Below are 18199 nucleotides of genomic sequence, written 5' to 3'. Positions count from 1 at the left end.
CAGATTAAACGGACCTGCAGTCGCAGTGTAACCTCCCACGATGGCCAGCCTGGGCCCTACAAGCACGTGGGCCCTCTTTCTTCCTTTTTCTTTTTTCAACCTTTTTTGATACTCCACTTTGAACAAAGAGCTTGCACCATGTGCAAAACCCAGAGAAAAGCAGTTGGCAGCAACCAAAGCCAGAGAGCCAGTTTCCCAAGGCTATGGGGTCCGCCCCTGCTCTCCCCCAGCCCAGGCCTCTGCCCCAGCCCATCTTCACAACCGCAGACCCAGAGTTGGAACGGGCAGTGGACTCTGCTATATGGCCCTGGACACTCCCACCACAGGGTCTTTGCACTGCCTGTTCCTTCTGCCAAAATGCTTGTCCCCAGACAGCCACGTGCAGTGCTGTCAGGCCTCTGCTCAAGCACCACCCCAGAGAGGCTTCCATGAACCTGCCCTGAAAGGCACCTCACCCCACCTGCCACTCGGTACACTGGCTCCACTTCCTGGCCTGTGCCATGACCTGACAGTTTCACAGGGATCCATACGTTCCCACTTTCCTGTCCCTCCTCACTGGGGATCAAAGGAGGCTGAGGTCTTGAGTGATTACTGACCACCGACAAGGCAGTCCTCCTAGAGCAGTACCTTGTCAGGGGTCAGTAATCACTGAAGACCAGATGGATGGATGGGAGGATATTTGGGTATGCGGATGGGTGGGTGGATGGATTGATGGACTGGGGGGCTGGATGGGTGGATGAGTGAGTGAATGGGTGGACAGGTAGGTGGGTGGATAGCCAAGGGAGAGGATGGATACAAGGTGGGTGGGTGGATACTTGAGCAGGTGGACAGATGGACAGGTGGATGGAGGATGCACGGATGATGGTCACATCCCTCCCGGACAACTTCCATGGTTGCTGACACGCAGCCCTACAAACTGGCCCCACGCCCCTTGCAGCCTCCCCTCCGGCACCCATCCATCCTCCTCTCCGAGGTCGCCTACTTGTCCTGGCCTCACGTTCCTCCTGTACCCTCTAACTTCCACACCTTTCCTCAAAGTGTGTTTCTGCCTAAAGACCTTCCTCCTCTTCTCCGACAGAAAAACACATCCTCCTCTAGGGTCAGCCAGTGTGGGAGCCTCCCTGACCTCCCTGACACACCTCCGTCACTGCACCACGCTCAGCAGTAGGGACTTGTCCCACGCACCCCCCGGCCCACAGGCGGGCCTGGGGACCGGTGGAACCAGGGATGAGAGAGGTGGGTGGTGACAACGACATGCAGCTCATACAGACCCACCCCAATGGACACCAAACCTCTAGGGGGGAGGCCCAGCCACCACCAGGCCCATTTGGCACACTGGGACTCGGTCACTAAGTTCTCTCCCACCCTATCACCGCAAAGTCCGACCTTCCTCGCCTCTGGATGCTGCCCCCATTATGGGGCTTTTGCACAAACTCTCCTCTGTTACTACGTAGCCCCCCACCTGTCTCTTTGCTTCCTTGTGTCTGAGAGGACACCTGGTTCTGGGCACCCATGCAGGGCCCTGTAACTCTAAATCGCTGTCTGGTCAGTCCAGCCCGGTGCCCTGTGCCTCTCGTTCCCCCTGCTGCAGCGCCTGGGCTGGTGCTACCGCCTGACAAGGAACTGGCCAAGGGCCCCAGGAGCCCCCCCATCTGCTTCCCATCTGATCACTCGGGGCCTCACCCTGCTGTGCCAGTCCTTGGCGGTGCTCTTGCAAAGCTACACCACCTGCCGGTAACCTGGCAGGTGTTGGGGGGACCACCACACCCCTCTGGATCCCCAACTGTGGACTTCCCTGGGTGGGGTGGTAATCCAGCTGGGAGGGACCCTGCCGCCTTAGACCCTCACCTGGGCAGGGAGACCGTGCAGGACGGACGGAGTGGAGGAGTCAGTGGCCGCAGAACCTGAAGGCTACGCCCCTCCACTGCTAGGTCGGCCTTCCCACAGGCCCACGGCCCTGAGGACACAAAGCGCAGATGAACTTGCAGGTCAGTTTCAGCCCACAGTCTGGTTGGTGGTGCCCACAGTCTGGTTGGTGGTGCCCTGGGAGGGAGGGGGAGCTTTCAGGCCACCTGCCGGCCCTACGGGCCCCACCCAACCATCACTGCACGGCCCAACCTGTGCCCAGCACTCTGCCTACCCTCTTCTTGCAGAGTAAGAGTTTGAGGGGGAAGAACTGAGACCCAGCGCGGGGAAGGGACTAGCTCAGGCACCCAAGCCCTGCTGTGTGGCCTTGGGCAACTCCTGTCCCCTCTCTGAGCCCGGATGGGGAGCAGTAGCTAAAGCCCAGTTCTAGATGCCCTGGTAGCCACTCCAGCGTCTGGGTCACCTCGGAGACCGCCTCCCCAAGCCGTCCACACTGAGCCTTTGCCAGCTGCTCCCGGGCTTGGAAGATCGAAGGGTTGGGTGCCATCACTTGCAGGTACCAAGGACTTCCCATGCCAAGAAAGTCCTCTGCAGTCCCCAGTCATGGCCATGGATGGCTTACATCCGCACAGTGTGCCACTGGGGACACAGGGTTATGTCAGAGTACAGAGGGCAGAGGAGGACCCTGGAGAGATGGGCTAGGCTGGGTAGGAGACCCCTGTCCCAGCCTGACCATCATCTGGATGTTTGGGTAGCCGATAGAGACACAGCGGATGTAGGTGGGGGCTCCCAGTAGGCGATTCCCTCCTCGTCCAGCTCACAGCATCACAGGATGAGACCTGGGGAGACGGCGGGTCAGCTCTGTCTCCCAATTCGCAGGTGGGTGCCCACCTCAAGCACAGGCGTCCCACCCATGGCTCCCAGGCACAAGCCCCTCCAGGTGGAACCCTTAGCGCCAGAAGCAGACACTTGCCCGTGGACACATTACAAATGACCCAGCACAAGGGACAGGCCTCCCTAGGTTTCTTTCATTCAGAACATTTCTGAGCAAATGCTTCAGGTCGGGCACTGCACCAGGTCCTGGGACATGGCAAGAGCCACACCTTCAGGGACCCCACCTGCGTGGGGGCAGAGACCTTTCCTATCCAGAGCCCTGGCAAAAACCAATAGCCCGGCAGGTCCTGCTCAGTTCCACCCACGGGGCCAGGGGACCCGATGGCCTGGGTGTGCCGCAGCAGGCACTGGGCAGCCTTGGGGCCGACCGACGTCAGGTGTCGACTGCCTTAAACACGGGCACAGCCTGTGACCCAGAACTTACTCCCAGGGAACCAGGCACAGTTGCACACACACAAAGCGATGACCCTAGGCGACTGCCACAACCCTGTCACCCAACAGAAACCACAGGGCAGGATAGGACACCTGCTCCACCGCATGGTGCAGAATCAAAACGAGGGAAAACGTGGTCGTACACGCAGACAAAAGGTCAGACAAGTCACACCATCCCACGACCTGGGTTTTCTTCACTTTACTTCCATGGATTTGCAATATGCTACCCAGACATGTATTGTTCTGTAAACAAAACACGGCAGGGGGGCTGCAACCATACCTGGGAACACACAGCCCCCACTAGGGGGAGGAGCCCTGGGGGGACAGGGAACCCACAATACACGGGTTTTACAGAAAGTAAATAGAGGCTCAGGGAGGGTCACTTCCTGAATGTTGCAAAGCAAACACAACTCCAAACCTGTGTGCACTCTTCGAATGTGAGGGGCAAAGGACATCAACGCACTGATGTGCCAAGCCCCTTCTGGGAGCGCTCTCTGCCTTTTCCACACCCCCCATCACTCCACAGGGCTGCACGGGGATGAAGACCACCGCGTCCACAGCCGACTTCCCACTTAGTGGTCCTGCACGCCCACGGCTACTGTGTTAACGTCTCTGTGCCTCAGTTTCCCACGTGTCAATGGGTGGCTCCCTAGGGCACTGCACTAAAGGGCTTCATGCAGGCACTGGCTCCTGGTGAAAGCTCAGGACACGGTGGTCCTGAGCCCCCATCCCCTCCCACCTGTACAGCCTCGGCTTCAGGGCACGGACTGCCTGGGCATGGTCTGGCCGTGTTACCTGCGCTGACAGCACCTTGGACCAGAATCTCAAGGACAGGAGTCCCCCACGACACCCAGCCCTCAGTCCTCACCTGTGGCACTGTGAGGACATGGGACTGCGGCCACCTCTCTGACCAGGAACTCCTCCCAGAGCACAGCACCAAAGCTGTCCTCGTCACAGATCTCACAGGGCTCTGCCCAGGGGCCGGGACGTGAGTGGGGGTGGGGACAGGAAGAGCAGGGGATAGCTGGTAGCAGGGCCAGGAAGGCCAAGACCCCTCCAGGAAATCCACCATCACAAGGGGAAGTCATTTCCCAGGAGAGCTGAGCCCCAAGCCCACCCAGTCTCTCAGGATGCCCCTCCCCAGAGTCCAGCTATGGGGTGGGGGGACCCTCACCGGGACACTGCCGGGTGCTGCATTGCTGGTGCTCATCTTGGGGGCGCTGGCTCTGCTCCCAAAGAAGGGCCCCAAGCAGGCACGCTCCCCCTACTGTGTGCCACCACCACATGTGACACTGCATCTGCTCCCTGACGCCCAGAGTGCCACTTCCCATCCACTGTGGGATGCCGCCACGCATAGAGGACAAGGAGGATGCAGGTACTGGAGCCACAGGGATGCAGACACAGGGATGAAAGGGCAGGAAGCCACGAGAAGAAAAATACTGAGACCCAGAGAGTAGAAGCCAAGCCCAGCTTGATACAGGATAAAACAAATGCCTCACACGCACTCGTCCCCTCACCATCACCCCACTGCCCCCGGCATCCCCAGGGACACTGCAAGGTCCCACAATGAGATGCCACGCAGTCTCGCCCCTCCCTTATGGTCCATGCCCACCAGGACGCCACCCACAGGTCCCTCGGCGCGGCCCTGACCTGGGCACTGCTGCAGGAAGCAGTCTCGAGTTTCCACCCAGTGGCCCTGGCACTCGGCGCCCCTGTACCAAGGCCCGTTGCACACCCACGTGCACTGCTGCCGGCCCAGGGAGCAGCCGGCGGAGCATGGGCTCCAACTTGTCTTTCAGGGAGGACCCCTCCCACACACGGAACTGGGACACAGCAGCCCGGCGGTCAGGAGGCAAGTGTGGGCCGAGACAGGATTAGCAGTGGGCTGTGATGCAGAGGCTGGGCAGGGAGGGACAGAGATGCCAGGGAAGTTGGGGTCCGGTGCCCACCCCACTTCCCCCTGGAGGCTTGAGGCCCTCCAGCTGTGTCTACAGGCAGCTGGGCCAGGGTCTCCACCGGCTTTGCATCCAGGTCCCCAGTGTGGGGGCTGGAAACAGAGCTGGAGCCCCAGCTAGGTCTAAAGAGTGAATGAATGAGTGAATGAACGAATGAATGAAAGACACCCCCGGCCATCCAGCACTGCCTTACACAACAGGGTGATGGGGTGATGGGGTGATGGGGTCAAGCATGGTGCTCGGGCACGCTTTCCTGGGCACAGGTCCTCACGCCCCGCTGCCCTCTCCCCGTGGTCCTCGGTCCAGTTTCCTCTGAGCATCAGTCTCCTCCTCATCCCGCTCCTGCCCCAGCCATGACCTGTGAGCTCTTTCCCCCGCGCCCTCCAGGGACAGCAGGCGTGGTCAAGCTGCTGCAGCTGCTGGCGGAGCACCAGGCTGAGCCTCCCCCACACCCAGCAGAGACTGGCTGCTGAGGGCCTCCAGGCCCCTCTGGCCACCCTCCTTTAGCCCTCTCCTAGGTCTTCTCCATCCTGGCCCTGACCCCCCAGCAGTCATGACCTCAGGCCCCCAAAGGCCTGAGCCCCTTAGTAGCCCCAGTGCCACCAAGAACACGATGAGGGACAACCTCTAAATACTGGGGAGCCATTGAGGAGTGAGAAATGGAGAGGCCTCACATCTGGGGCCAGCACTCCAGGCTACGCCGATGGGCTCGGGAAGAGGCTGCTTCACCCAGGCTTTCAGTCCAAAGGCCACACTTAAGGTTCCCAGATCACTCCGTCTGCGAGGGACCCTGATGCCACCATCCTATTTACTCTCAAGGTCACCCTGAGGCCCCTGACCTCCCAGCAAAGCAGGGTCGGGGCAAACTCAACAAGGGCACAGAGCCTCACGAAGCACCTACTGTGGGCCAGGCTCAGGCCGGGCCAGGCACCCAGCATGTGCTGACATGGTACCCATGTACCAGGAACCAAGGAGATGGCACTGCCAAGGCCCAGCTCTGGGACCCACACTAGATCTGGGCCACTACCACACCACCTACTCGGCCAGGGCTGGAGCAGGGGAGCTGAGCTGCCTGATGGCAGGTCACACCTGGCCTGGCAAGAGGGTCTTCGGTGCCACTTGGAGCCCAGCTTCTCTGTGGTTCCGGGGAGCAGACCCCACCTCCAGGGGTGAGACTGAGGACTGTGTAGATCCCAGAGGGTGGGCTCTGGAGCCAAAGGGACAGGGTCACGTGGTGGCCCACCACCCACCGCCATGGGCCCGTCAAGTACATCCCACCCTGGCCTCGCACCCCTCATCTGAGGACGGACTGATGCCTGAAATGGTAGGAGGTGACCGGTGTGGGCACGTTGCTGGGATCAGAGCTGATCCCAGGGAACCCACTTGGATGGCCAGCAGGCTCAGTGTCCAGGCACTCTGTTCTGAGGAGGGCGGCTGGAGAGGTGCAGAATCCCCTCCCAGCAGTCCCCGTGCCTGCGCTGGGAACTGACCATCAAGGGGGGCCTGATGAATGAACTGGAGACTAGGAAGGGACACCCCTAACTTCCCCTATTTGGAAGGTGGGGCTCCTTCTCCCTGCTGAGTTATGTAGCAACTGAGAATTCCACACCCCCCACACCCTCGCAGAAACTTTCCTCTCACAGAGCCCACCCTCCCACGGGCCCCACTTTCCCCTGAACCCAGAGGCAGAGCCCCTCTGCCAAACAAGGGACGGGTAGGAGGGGTGGCTCCAACCTTACTGGGGTGGGCGTGGACTGTGCTTGATCCCTGAGCTCCCAGCTGTGCAGCAGAGGCACAGGGAGGGCCACAGGGCAGGGGCAGGGCTGAGCTCTGCATGGACCCTGACTCTGGGGGCTGGGGGGCCGAGGGGCTGGCTCTGAGCCACATCCTGGGTCTGGGCGCAATGCCTTGTGATCCCACAAGGGAGGCCTCTCTGCTCTCATTGTTCAGGTGAAAAGACGCGAGCCTGTCCACGTGAAGAGATGCCGTTTCCCCTACTGAGGAGGGCCAAGTGGGACTGGGCCCCCTAGTCTTCAAAGAAAGTTGCTCCCTCCAAGGTTGGTTCTCTGGGGAGCATCCTGGGCAAGGAGTCCTGACTCCCCCCTGCGCCTGCTCTGTGCTGGTCACCTCAGTACACAGAAGCCTTGAGTCTCAGTCCACCCGGGAACCAAATGTTCACTTCACGTACAGCAGAGACAACTGAGGCTCAAAAAGGGGTGGTCCAGACAGCCAGGAGGGTCTGCCCTGGAGACGGTGTGGAGGCCCAAGTCTCAGAAGACAGGTAAAGCCAGGCTCTCAAGGATATTGCACAAATAGGAGTTCACTCTGAACTCGGAATGTCGTGGAAGAACCCTGGGGGCCGGGGTGCAGGAGAAAGGGAGCAGACCAGGCCTGAGGGAAGTCGGGGACCCCCAGGACTGCCTCCATGCGCTCGGGACAGGGCAGGTGAGGGCTCTGAAGGTATGACGGCCGAGGCTACCCAGACATTGGGCCTTCATCACTGCCACTTCGCTCGGGTGACCGCAACAGCTCTGTGACCACGCCCATTTGGCAGATGCAGACAGAGAGGCCAAGTTACCCCCTAGGCTGACAAGGAGAGGAGCTGGGATCAAACCCAGGATCAGATTCCAAGTGCTCCGCTCGCTGGCCCCCAGACTAAGGCTGCCTGCCAAAGCCGACCACAGGGCCCCCTGCTTGGCACTCTAGACCTCAGTGGTTTCCCCTGCTGAGCCATCCCACCCCATCATGCTGAGACAAAGGGACAGAGGCCTGGGGTCCAGGAGACAGGACTGGAAGCAGGGCCAGGGTGGGCACGTCCTGCCCATCCCCCTTTGCTGCCCCAGCCCAGGTGTCAGGTGGAAGCCTGAGTGACGGGGAAACTGGCAGTGGGTGGGAGAGAGAGGATGCCCCTTGGTTCCCATGGCAACTGCTGCAGAGCTCAGTCTTTCAGGATAGACTCAGGTTAGGCCTCAGCTGCAAAAATACCCATTATTTCAGGGCTGGTTACCGTGGTGCCCCAGGTGCTGAGGATGTGGTGGGAGGAGGCGGTGGAGAGGAGGGGTCAGATCAGGAGAGGCCTGGCAGGGGGCCACCGGCTCAGAGCACAGACTACCCCCAAGCCTAGACATGAACCTGGTCACACACTGAGCCTTGATCTTCATCACAGGCTGACTTCTGATCCTGGACACAGGGTGCCTGGCCCCAGTAACACGCAAGCCCTGATCCTGGTCACAAACCACCCCCCAACCTTGGCCAGGCTTCCACCACAGAGGGACACTCAACTACTGGTGGCTGCTCCGCATCACGTATGGAGCCCTGATCCAAGAAACAGACTGACCCCTGACCTTGGCCGTGCTCCCATCACGGAGGGACACTTAGCGAGTCGTGGCTTCTATTTCTGTTATCACTTTTATATCTTTAATGAGTGTCCCACTCACAGCCGACACCTGACAAATGTTATTCAGACTAATGCATCCACAATGGGGGACTGTCCATAAGGACTCCTGGGGCCCACAGTGCTGGGCAGAGGCTCTCAGGACCCCCTTTGCTGGGTGGCCACAGAGCTCCTGGGCTGGGTGGGCTATAAGGGGGAAGGAGAGGAGTGGGCAAGGCTGGGGGGTGGGCTGCCCCTCCAGGCCCAGAAGGAAGCAGCCATTCTTCCCTGGCTCAATGCCCCCTCTGTCTGGAAGCCTCGTTTATGTCTCATTACTGGATTAACAGAGCCAACTAATGGTGGCCAGGCAGCCTTGGTCAGCCAGGAGAGAGGGTACATGGTGAGGGGGCTCCCAGCATCCATCCCACCTTGGCACCCCAGCCTGGAGGCTGTGGCCTCGATGGCCCCTGTGGGCTGGGATGAGGGCCCTGGGAGAGGCCCGCATCCTGCTGGGCCTCCCTGCTCCCTGGGCAGAGCTCTCCCCAGCCCAGTAGGTGGGGCAGCAGAGGCAGTGGGTCAGCCCCAGTCCATTCCTGCCCTGCCCTCGCCCACCAGGCCTGCTGCCCAGGCATTCAGGGTGTGCTCCAGGGCCTCTGAAGTTAGGGCTTGTCCTGGGGCATGGGAGTTCCTCCTCAGCCCCTTGCATGGATGTCCAAATGAGGACCACAGGGGACAGGACGGCTCTCTTAATTCCCCCACCAAGTCCCCAGTCCCACCCACCCCAGCACCCATGGGTCCTGACTTGGCCCATCTGGCCAGGGGTAGGAAAATGCACAAAAGACTACCATAAGAGGGAGAGGGACACGGAACTGAGAGGCCGGGGGAGCGGGAGGCCAGCTGCACAGGTACCGCCAAGCGGGGACAGAGGTGGACGACAGAGGACAGTTGCTCTGGCCCAAGAAACACTTCCCAGCCAGATGCCTGATGTGGCCATGTGGCATTTGGACAGGCCAGGCGAGGGCAGAGCTGAAAACGGCCCACGTGTTGGCCTGGGCCTCCTGCTGACTCCTAGCTGGGCTATGGATGGAGGGACACAGGTGAACCAGCCTCCCCTAACCACTGTGAGAGGCAAAGTTCCCTGGCACAGGCTTGGCCGGCAAAATCTGGGACAAGCACCTGCCTGGCTCAGCTGTGTGTGTCTTCTGAATGACTGCTGGACCTCTCTGGTCTGCATGCCACCGCACCCTGACACACATGCGTACACACACACTCCCCCTCCCAGTAGAGCACAGTGCAGGAGACACCACAGGCGGCACCACCAGGTGACAAGAGCTGGCTCTGCCCACTGTCTTCCCCCTACAAGCTGTGTTACCCTGGCTGCTGCCTTAACCTCCCTTTGCCTCATTCCACTACGTAGGTATTAATCCAGGGCCTCCTGTGTGCCGGGTTTCATCAGCCAGCAGGGCAAACTCCTCTGCCCTGTTGGGGACTACATCATGGCAGGACAAAGAATAAGTAAAAAAGGAATTACCCAGTGTTCACAGGCGACGCCATGTGGGAAGAGAAAGAGACAGGGTGCAGTGAGAGTGCGGCTGGGGCTGCTGCCACTTGAAGCAGCATGGTCAGAGGGTCAGGGCGGCCAGGGCACGACAAGCTGAGGGAGGGGCCCTGTGGGTGTGCCAGCCCCGGGGACAGCCTGTGCAAAGGCCCCGTGCTGGTGGCGCCTCGCTAAGGAGACATCCCCGGGCTGCTGGGAGGAGTAAACTGGTTGACAGGTGGTGCTTCCTGCACAAAGAGACACTCAGACGCGGCTGCTGTCACCACCACCAAGATCTTTACTCCCAAGGTCTCAGAGCATCAAGGCCTTTGGAGTCCGGGGCACGCGCATGGGGGTTTGAGCTGCCTCTGGGCTGGGTGACCGTGTCCTGTCCTGCAGCCAAGCTCCCTGCTTCACATCACGGCAGCCCCAGCCCACTGGCCCTGTGAGCCGTCTTCCCTCAAGGGCCCCAGCCCTGCCACACAGCCTCAACACGCGCTTTGTCACAACTGCTGAAATCGGCCTACACACGCACTCCCACACGGTGGATGCGAGTACCTCCCACGCTCACACACATGCACAGAAGAACGCAATGCACACACACACATGCTGACATGCTGGAAGGGGGCAGGCGTGACCATGTGCACACACGTGCACCATGCACTGAACACACGCACACACACCCCTTGTGCACACTCCACCCTGAAGGAAGGAGGAAAGCTGCCCCAGCCAAGGTGGCAGTGACCACCACCTTGCCCAGCCTGAAGATCTGCACTCAGGCCTCCCACCCCAGCGCTGGGGGCCCTGAAACATGGGTGCAAGATCGGGATTTTCTGATGTGTCCTGGATGCCACACCTGCACCCTCTTCCCGGGGGGTCTGGCCACCTCTTCCCTCCTCTCCTGATCCTCTCCAGCACCTCGCAGCTTCAACACGTTTCTAATCTGGGGTACTCGGACGGGGGCCATGAATAGAAACAGGTCCAGGATAACCAGCCTCCTCTCTAGCCCCACTTAGGCTATTCTGTGCCTCTACAGGTGCTATTCTGTGGCATCCATGACTGCCACTGGCTCAGGACCACATCACCTGCTCCCGTGATGACCTGCTGGCAGGAAAGCCCAGCCCAGACTGGTCCCTGCTGCCCTCCCTGCCCTGGCTAAGGCCCCAGCCTCTCGCAACATCCTGGGCTTCCTGCAAAGGGGGGCTCCCCTCCAAGTGTCTGCAGCTCTTCCTACCTGTCCTGCTGCCATGGAGGCCCAACCGGGGTCCCAGTCCACTGATCATGCCCTCCTGCACAGGTGCCCCGCTCACCAAGAAAACCAAACTGCTAAGAAGGTGGACTGTGCCCCAGCCCCTCCTTGCTGGGACCCGCCCAGCACACTGGGACACCCGCCTTTCCCTCTGACAGCCACAAGGCTTGCCTGCACCTCTTCCAGAATCTTAAAAACAGGTCCCTGACCAAATCAGCCCAACTCCGCATGACACGCAGTCCCGACACCAGGGACCCCCTCACCCCGCACCTAACGCCTGCTTCTTGTGTCTGGGTGTTAGTGCCTCCTCCCTCCCCCGACCCGGAAGACAGCACCAGGACACAAGGGACTTTCCTTGTGCCTCTTCACTGCCCCTCATCCCTGGAGCAGAACACCTCCCAGGAGCTGGGGAACTACCCGTACGTAGGATGAGGAGTTGTGCGGCCACAACACATGCAACCCCCAAACTGCATCTCCTGACCACACATCCCAACAGCCCACTCTCCTCATTTTGCCCCCATGTCCCAGGAGGCCCCTGAAGACCCTGGCCACAGGCCACAGCAGCCTGCTGGCCCGTCAGAATCGTCCTACCTGCAGAAGAGGAGGGGCCTTCCCCCAGCCGGAAACGAAAAGATCCCTCATCCTGGGAGAAACCAGACCCATCCTGCCCTGAACACTCAGCAAGCACCTCCCAGTGTGCTGCACCATGCCTAGCCCTGGGGCCACAGGCAGGCACCCCAGGCAGGTCCCTATTCTCACAGTGCAACCGGCTTCCCCGAGGGAGCCCTCAGGGATGGGTGGCCAGGGCAGGCCTGAAGAGACCCTCTCCCCACTGCCCTCTGCCCAAGGGGCTGCCCCTTGGGCCTGTCCCCAACGGTCACTCACCTGGAGCGCATCCCCGCCCCGGTCCTGGGTCAGGCTGGTGAGGCAGTTCTCAGGGCCGCCAGCGACATCACTGGGGTTGTGGTTACCCATGACCAGGTGCTCCCCGGAGAAGTTGTCACTGAGGTGGGAGGGCCTCACCCTGGGGCCTGGTGTCATTGTCCGGTGGCAGCTGTCTCTCGATCTGCTGGAACTGCCTGCTGGCCTGCAGGAAGGCTAGGGGACGTGAGGAATTGCACAACTTCAGCACCTCATCACAGCTCTCCAGGCCCAGGTAGCTGGGTGTGGACTCCAGGAAGGATTCCAACTGGTAGACGCGGACATGGGCGGGCCTGCTGCAGGTGGGCACCTTGGCCACCTTCATGCAGAGCTTGCAGCGGCACGGGCCCACATTGCACAGAGTCCAGGAGGAGCGCAAGGCGTTGGCGGAGAACTCAGAGGCTGCCGAGAAGTACCCGAAGAACTTGCCCTGCACCAGCATGGGGCACGGCCCACCAAAGGACGCACATCCATCTCCGAAGCCACACTTGGCTGGGGCCCAAGCAGCAGCAGCAACAGCGGATGGAAAACCCATAGTGCGCCCGGGGCAGCGTCCTGGCCCCTCGTCCTAGCTGGTGGGGCCGCCAGAGTTCCACGGGCTGAGCAGGCAGGCGTGGGCCAGGCCTTGACATGCCAGGGTCCGGTAGTGAGTAGGGCCAGGCTGGGCTCGGGCCAGGTTGCAGAGCGCTGAGCGGAGGCAGGAAGAAGAGAGGGCTTCAGGTGACCAAGGAGCAGCAGTGGCTCCTAACATCCGGGGCCTGGATGCCAGCCTGGGGCTGCCAGCAGCACCTGGAAGAGGAAGCAGAAGAGGGGACTGTGAACCCCGTGGGGAGGTTGGGACTCGAGTATGCTGAGGGCAGTGCTACCCCGAGCTTGGGGCCCTGACACAGGCCCTGGGCCCTGCTCTCATGAACTTGCACTATGCACCTGTCACCTGCCAATGTGTTCACCTGCAGGGGCGGGAGGGGCAGGAAGTCAGCTGCCCGGGCATGTCCTTTCCCACCTAGGCCTGGGTGACAGTAGTGGGCAGCCCAGGCCAGGGCCACAGTCCACATGGGCCTCGGATGTGCTCATCTGGATGGACAGACTGGCACGGCCCCTCTGCTCTGGGCCTGCCTGCAAGCCTCGTGGTGACCATGGGGGTCACTCCCATTCTGGGCCTCTGTGGCCTCTCTGACCTCACCCCTCCCCAACCCCATCTTTCAAGGAAGGATCTGTAAACCCAGCCAGAGGGGATGCAGCACAGGGGAGCAGAGGAGAAAGCTCATTCCAGCCATCCCACAGCCTCCCTGCAGCCCCGCTAACTGACCCTCAGCCCATGTGGGTGCAAACTCCCCTCCCATCTCTGCCTACTCACATAAAAAAATGACCTATTCTTTGGGGGATGAAGGTAGCGTCAGACCCCGGTCTCTGGCTGTGACATCCAACTGCCTCCTCTTGGCGCCCCCCTACCCTGCTCCCTGTCACAGGGCCACACAGGTGCCCACATCAGCCTCCCGTCTGCACTCATGCCAGAAAGCTCCCTTCCTCCTTTATCCCCCACCCAGATTCTCCTGCAGCCACTGGGTCCAGGCTTCTGCCTGGACTGACTCCTGCATCCTGCCTTGGTCAGGTCGGCAAGGTTGCCCTTCCGCCATTTCATGGTGAGGAAACGGAGGCTCAGGCGAAGTCACAGTAAGGAAGGTGGAGTACCCACACCAAACCCCAAAGATTGACCCAAAACTCGTGACCCTGGGGTCACCTGCCCTGCTCCAGGAGAGGGTGCCGGCTGTGTGACACCTACTCACACCCAGGGCAGGGGGGCAGCTCCTGGTCCAGGTGAGCGGGGACGCAGCCCAGCTGTCCTGGCCTCAGGAAGCCAGCACCGCCTTTTCTGGACTTGTTCCCACGTGAATCCTGTGAAGTTCCTTCTGCCTCCAAGCCTCAGTTTTCCTACCCTTCCCAAAGCCCCTGCCCGTCCATTACCCCACACAGCAGCGAGGCCAGTAGGCGGAGGAGGGACACTGCAGTCTGTGCCCCAGAGCTGGCCCGGCCTCCTAGTGTTGGCACCGCTGCGCTCTGGACCATGCACACACTGGCCTCCTGCCCACAGGGACTCCTTGCTTCTTGCTGCCTGGGCCTAGCTGGCCAGCGACATAAGGTCGGTCACTGCTCTGCAGTCCCCTCCTGGCGTCCATCCTAACAGGTCTGTAGGCACGACAAGAGCTGGGTGTGGCCGGCCTCCGGCTCTGGGCCAACCACCAACCAGGCCAGGACAGCTGGACTTGGGCTGCCCCTCTCATGGCTCCATGGACTCGGGCCCGTCCCTCACCTCCCAGCCTCAGTGCCCCCATCTGTAAGGTGGGAGTTAGGCTTCATGCACTCAACATAAGCGTAAGAGCTATACCTGCTGGCTTACCCAGAGATGGGGCAGGAGGGGACCCCAGGGGGAGAAAGGCTGGTTGGGGATGATGGGTCACCGGGGGCGGCCCTGTGGGGGCTCTTCAGTGGCAAATGTTCATGTTCTCTGAGGAGGCAACTTGCAAATTCCTCATGCTGCCCCTCTGAGCAGCACTGGGCACACTTGCACCTGACCCCTATCACTGGGAAGCCCGTTCTCCAGCCCTGCCTCTGGACCACTCTGGGGACAGTCTTGGTGGTGGGCAGAGCTACCTGCCCTGGCCTCCTAATCAACAGTTGGGGACAGAGACTGGGGCCAAGGTCCCACAACGAATCTCACACCTGGCAAGGAGCCCACCCTGCAGGGTGGCAGTGGGACCTGAAATCTCACCTGAGCCTCAGCGCCAGCTGCAGCACGCCCTCCCCTGCACCCAACTTGGGACCTAATGCAGTCACCAGCACCCAACCCAGGTCCCCAGCCCCGGAACAGACCCTCTTGGATGTCCTGGAGAACCTCAGTAGAAAGTCTAATCACAGTCCAGTGCCTCCCTCACCACCACCCTACGTGACAGCTGCTTCACTCTGTCCTGTCCCCACTGACCAGGGGTCAAGGCTATTTCAAAAGCCAGCACCCCCCCCCCCGAGGGGCCTGTACAGTCTGAGATGGTCCAGGCTGGGCCCACACTCTCCCCTCCTCATTCCAGTCCCTGACAGCCCACACCACAGCCCTCCTGTCTGGAATCTTTGAATTTGGTGGGGCAGGTAATTAGGTTTGTTTGTATGCTTGTTTGTTTTTCATGTTAATGGAGGTACTGGGGCTTGAACCCAGGACCTCATGGGCAGTAAGTACGCGCTGAACCACTGAGCTATCAGCCTCTCCCAGTCCCTTTGCAGTTTTGACGTTTTTTGGTTTTATGACATTTATCTCACTACTTTCAGGAAATCTTTAGGAAAACCTATTTAATCAGGAATTTAGTTGAGTCTAGTACCTGAGAATGTGCTTTACTAAGATAACTGTTTTTGAATTCATCAGTGACAACAGGACAGCGCCTGGAATCAGCGCGAATGAAAGTGGCAGTCATTTACAGAAACGCACAAGGACAGTACGAGGCCAAGCGTCCATCGACCACGGGTCTACGCACATGCCTGTCCACGATTCTCAAAGTCCCTGAAGAACAAAAATGGCCATGATCACCTTTGACCCTTCCTCTTTTCTACCTTTATTCCTCACATATTGTTTCACTTTTCTTCCTCCTCTATTCTCCATGTTTATATTCATTTAATACAAATGGGTTAGAACCACTTTATCTGCTTATGGCCCATGTTAACCCCTTGGTGGAGGCGCATCGGGGCAGTCTGTGTCTCAACTAAGGTCACTGCTGCACCTGCAGTCAGGGGGCGGCTCGGCTGGGGCTGACTCACGTGTCTGCTGCTTGGCGCTGGCTCGAGATGGATCCCCATCTCTTCGGCAAGCTAGCCCGGCCCTCTTCATACGGTGGAGGAAGAGTTCCCAACAGCAAGACGCTTTTCATGAGTCCATGTAGGGGAGGACTGCACGAAGGACCACAAAGACAATGAGTTATTCGTCACTTACTGAGGGTTACGACTCTCATCGACCACACACGATACTCAAGACTTGAGATAGCATTCCTACCACACACCTACTCTTCTTGAGATGTTAACCCTCCGTTCTTTAGACCAGCATTTTCCATAGGGTATTAAGAAGCTTGGTAGGGGGTATCTTTGAAATAATCATTGATTTCTTACCCACATATTTCTTGCCTCTATCTTTCTCCCTGTCTTAAGCTGTCTTAAGAGACACATCATTTCCTCAGAGAACAGAAGTTACAGACGAGTATGAGGAATAACAGAGCTGTTTGTTGCCTATGAGGTTTCAACACTCAGTTTTGTAGGAAACAAGAACAATTCATGGCAGAAAGATTTAGGTGGGAATCTCATGGGGAAAGCCCAGAGCAATGAGGTGTACAGGACATGGGCACCATTTCCTGCATAGAAAACAAGAGGAATCAGGAAGCCCTCACAGAACAGCTAACTCGCATCTCTGAGACCTAGCCTGGTAGAGCCACACAGAACTTCCTGCACCTCAGCATGGAACAGATCAGGGAAACGATTCCATCAATCTGAGAATGGTAGGCGAGGAATAAAGTCACTGGATTTGATCAGACAGGTCTCAGTAACACTTGTGCAGGCCGGCTCCCCTGGACCAGACAGCAACTAGGACAGCTCAGCAGGTGCCCAGTCTACACAGATGACACGGAGGGCCAGGGGAGCGTCATTCCACATCCCACCACCTCCTAACTCCCTGGCAGTAGAAGACTCCAAAGCACAGACACACTCATGGAGAAAATGGAGAGACCTTGCATTGCAACCGATTTGGGAACAAAGAATTAAGCTCTAAATCAAGTGAGTTATTTAAAATTATAGACCAGTAGCCATCTTACAGATATCAGTTTGTAGACAGACTGGCCCAAGTATATGGAATTCGTGATCCATGCCTTATTTTCCTAGAAAGGGTTCCATGGTCAAATAGGTTTGAGAAATGCTGTATTTTCCTTTTGGACATCAAAATGCACATTAACATACTGATGTCTTAGGGAAGAATCAGAGTAAAGAAACCCAGTACTTTCTCCATTGATTTGACCTGGGAGATTCTTTTGAAGAAACTCTGTTGATGGATGATCCTGGGAACACATATTAGTCAACACTGCTCTCAATTTATCTTAAGTCATAGATTTTACTCTTTCACTCACCTACTCAAAAACCTTCACTGAGTTTCCATGGATCTTTAGATTTTTTTTTTCAGGAAAATTTCTTTTTTAAGAGCCTCCACAATGCAGCCTGTCCTAGTCATCAGTTTTCACTATTTCCCTGTGTAGCTCCTTTCCTTGAGCTAGGTCAAATGCTTCACTTTCCTGAACAAGACACACTCATGTTTCTAAGTACGATTCTCAACTCCCCTTGGTCTCTACAGACCCACAAACTAGGTGGCCATTTGGGTTCTACTCTCACAGAAATGTCACAAAGCTGTCCCTGACCATTCCAGCTCAAGTTGGCTGTTCTTTGATAATGCACGAGCAGTTCACCCTGTTAGAAGCTGGTTCCTACGGTGCTTTGCACTATCAGGAGTTACGCTAGTATGCTCATACACCATTCAACAAAACCAAATTCCTGTGGTAAATGATTGTATTTGTTAGTTTGATGTTCCTTTCAGTGGCTGGCTAAATGTCTAACCCTAAAAATGGATGAATATGTGCACTTTTCTGAGCGTAGGAACTTTACATACATTGATAACGACTGCAAAGTTTAAAACTAAAGAGGTAGAACACAGCACACACGGAATTTCAGTGGGGGGCAGTAAGACATCAGTTTCACTAAATAAGTTTGTTAGCACGTCACAGTATTTACTGTTCACAAGTCCTGCAATATACTATTTTTATTCATCATGAAAAAAATGAGGTATTGGTGTGATATATTCGGGAAGAGTGTGTGAAATTTTTTTTAAACAGCAACAATTCCATAGTTAAAGGGACAAAAAACATGGCTGGACTATGCACCCGTCAGTTGTTGAGCCA

At 58.2% G+C, this 18199-nt stretch overlaps 2 protein-coding genes across 3 annotated transcripts in view; both read right to left on the bottom strand.

Moving 5' to 3' along the window:
* Positions 1-12762, bottom strand: part of LOC116151640 (adhesion G protein-coupled receptor B1-like) — a 28643-nt gene extending 15881 nt beyond the window's left edge. The window contains exon 1 of the mRNA XM_064480198.1: positions 12192-12762. Coding sequence (XP_064336268.1) covers positions 12307-12762 — 456 coding nt within the window. The 3' untranslated portion in view covers positions 12192-12306. The remainder of the gene's footprint in view (positions 1-12191) is intronic.
* A 72-nt stretch (positions 12763-12834) lies between these two features.
* The window catches only part of LOC105106732 (uncharacterized), a 105013-nt gene continuing 99648 nt past the window's right edge, over positions 12835-18199 (bottom strand). Inside the window, exons 13-14 of one of the 2 annotated variants that reach the window (XM_064480195.1) lie at positions 16029-16157; positions 12835-13016 (exon numbers count right to left, since the gene is read on the bottom strand). In XM_064480195.1, coding sequence (XP_064336265.1) covers positions 12944-13016; positions 16029-16157 — 202 coding nt within the window. In that variant the 3' untranslated portion in view covers positions 12835-12943. The remainder of the gene's footprint in view (positions 13017-16028; positions 16158-18199) is intronic. The other variant, XR_010378139.1, reaches the window with a different exon arrangement.

This window comes from Camelus dromedarius, chromosome 27 (genome assembly GCF_036321535.1).
Source record: "Camelus dromedarius isolate mCamDro1 chromosome 27, mCamDro1.pat, whole genome shotgun sequence".
Classification (NCBI taxonomy): domain Eukaryota; kingdom Metazoa; phylum Chordata; class Mammalia; order Artiodactyla; family Camelidae; genus Camelus; species Camelus dromedarius.
The sequence above is the reverse complement of the archived record's forward strand: the minus strand, read 5'-3'. Positions and strand labels throughout refer to the sequence as shown.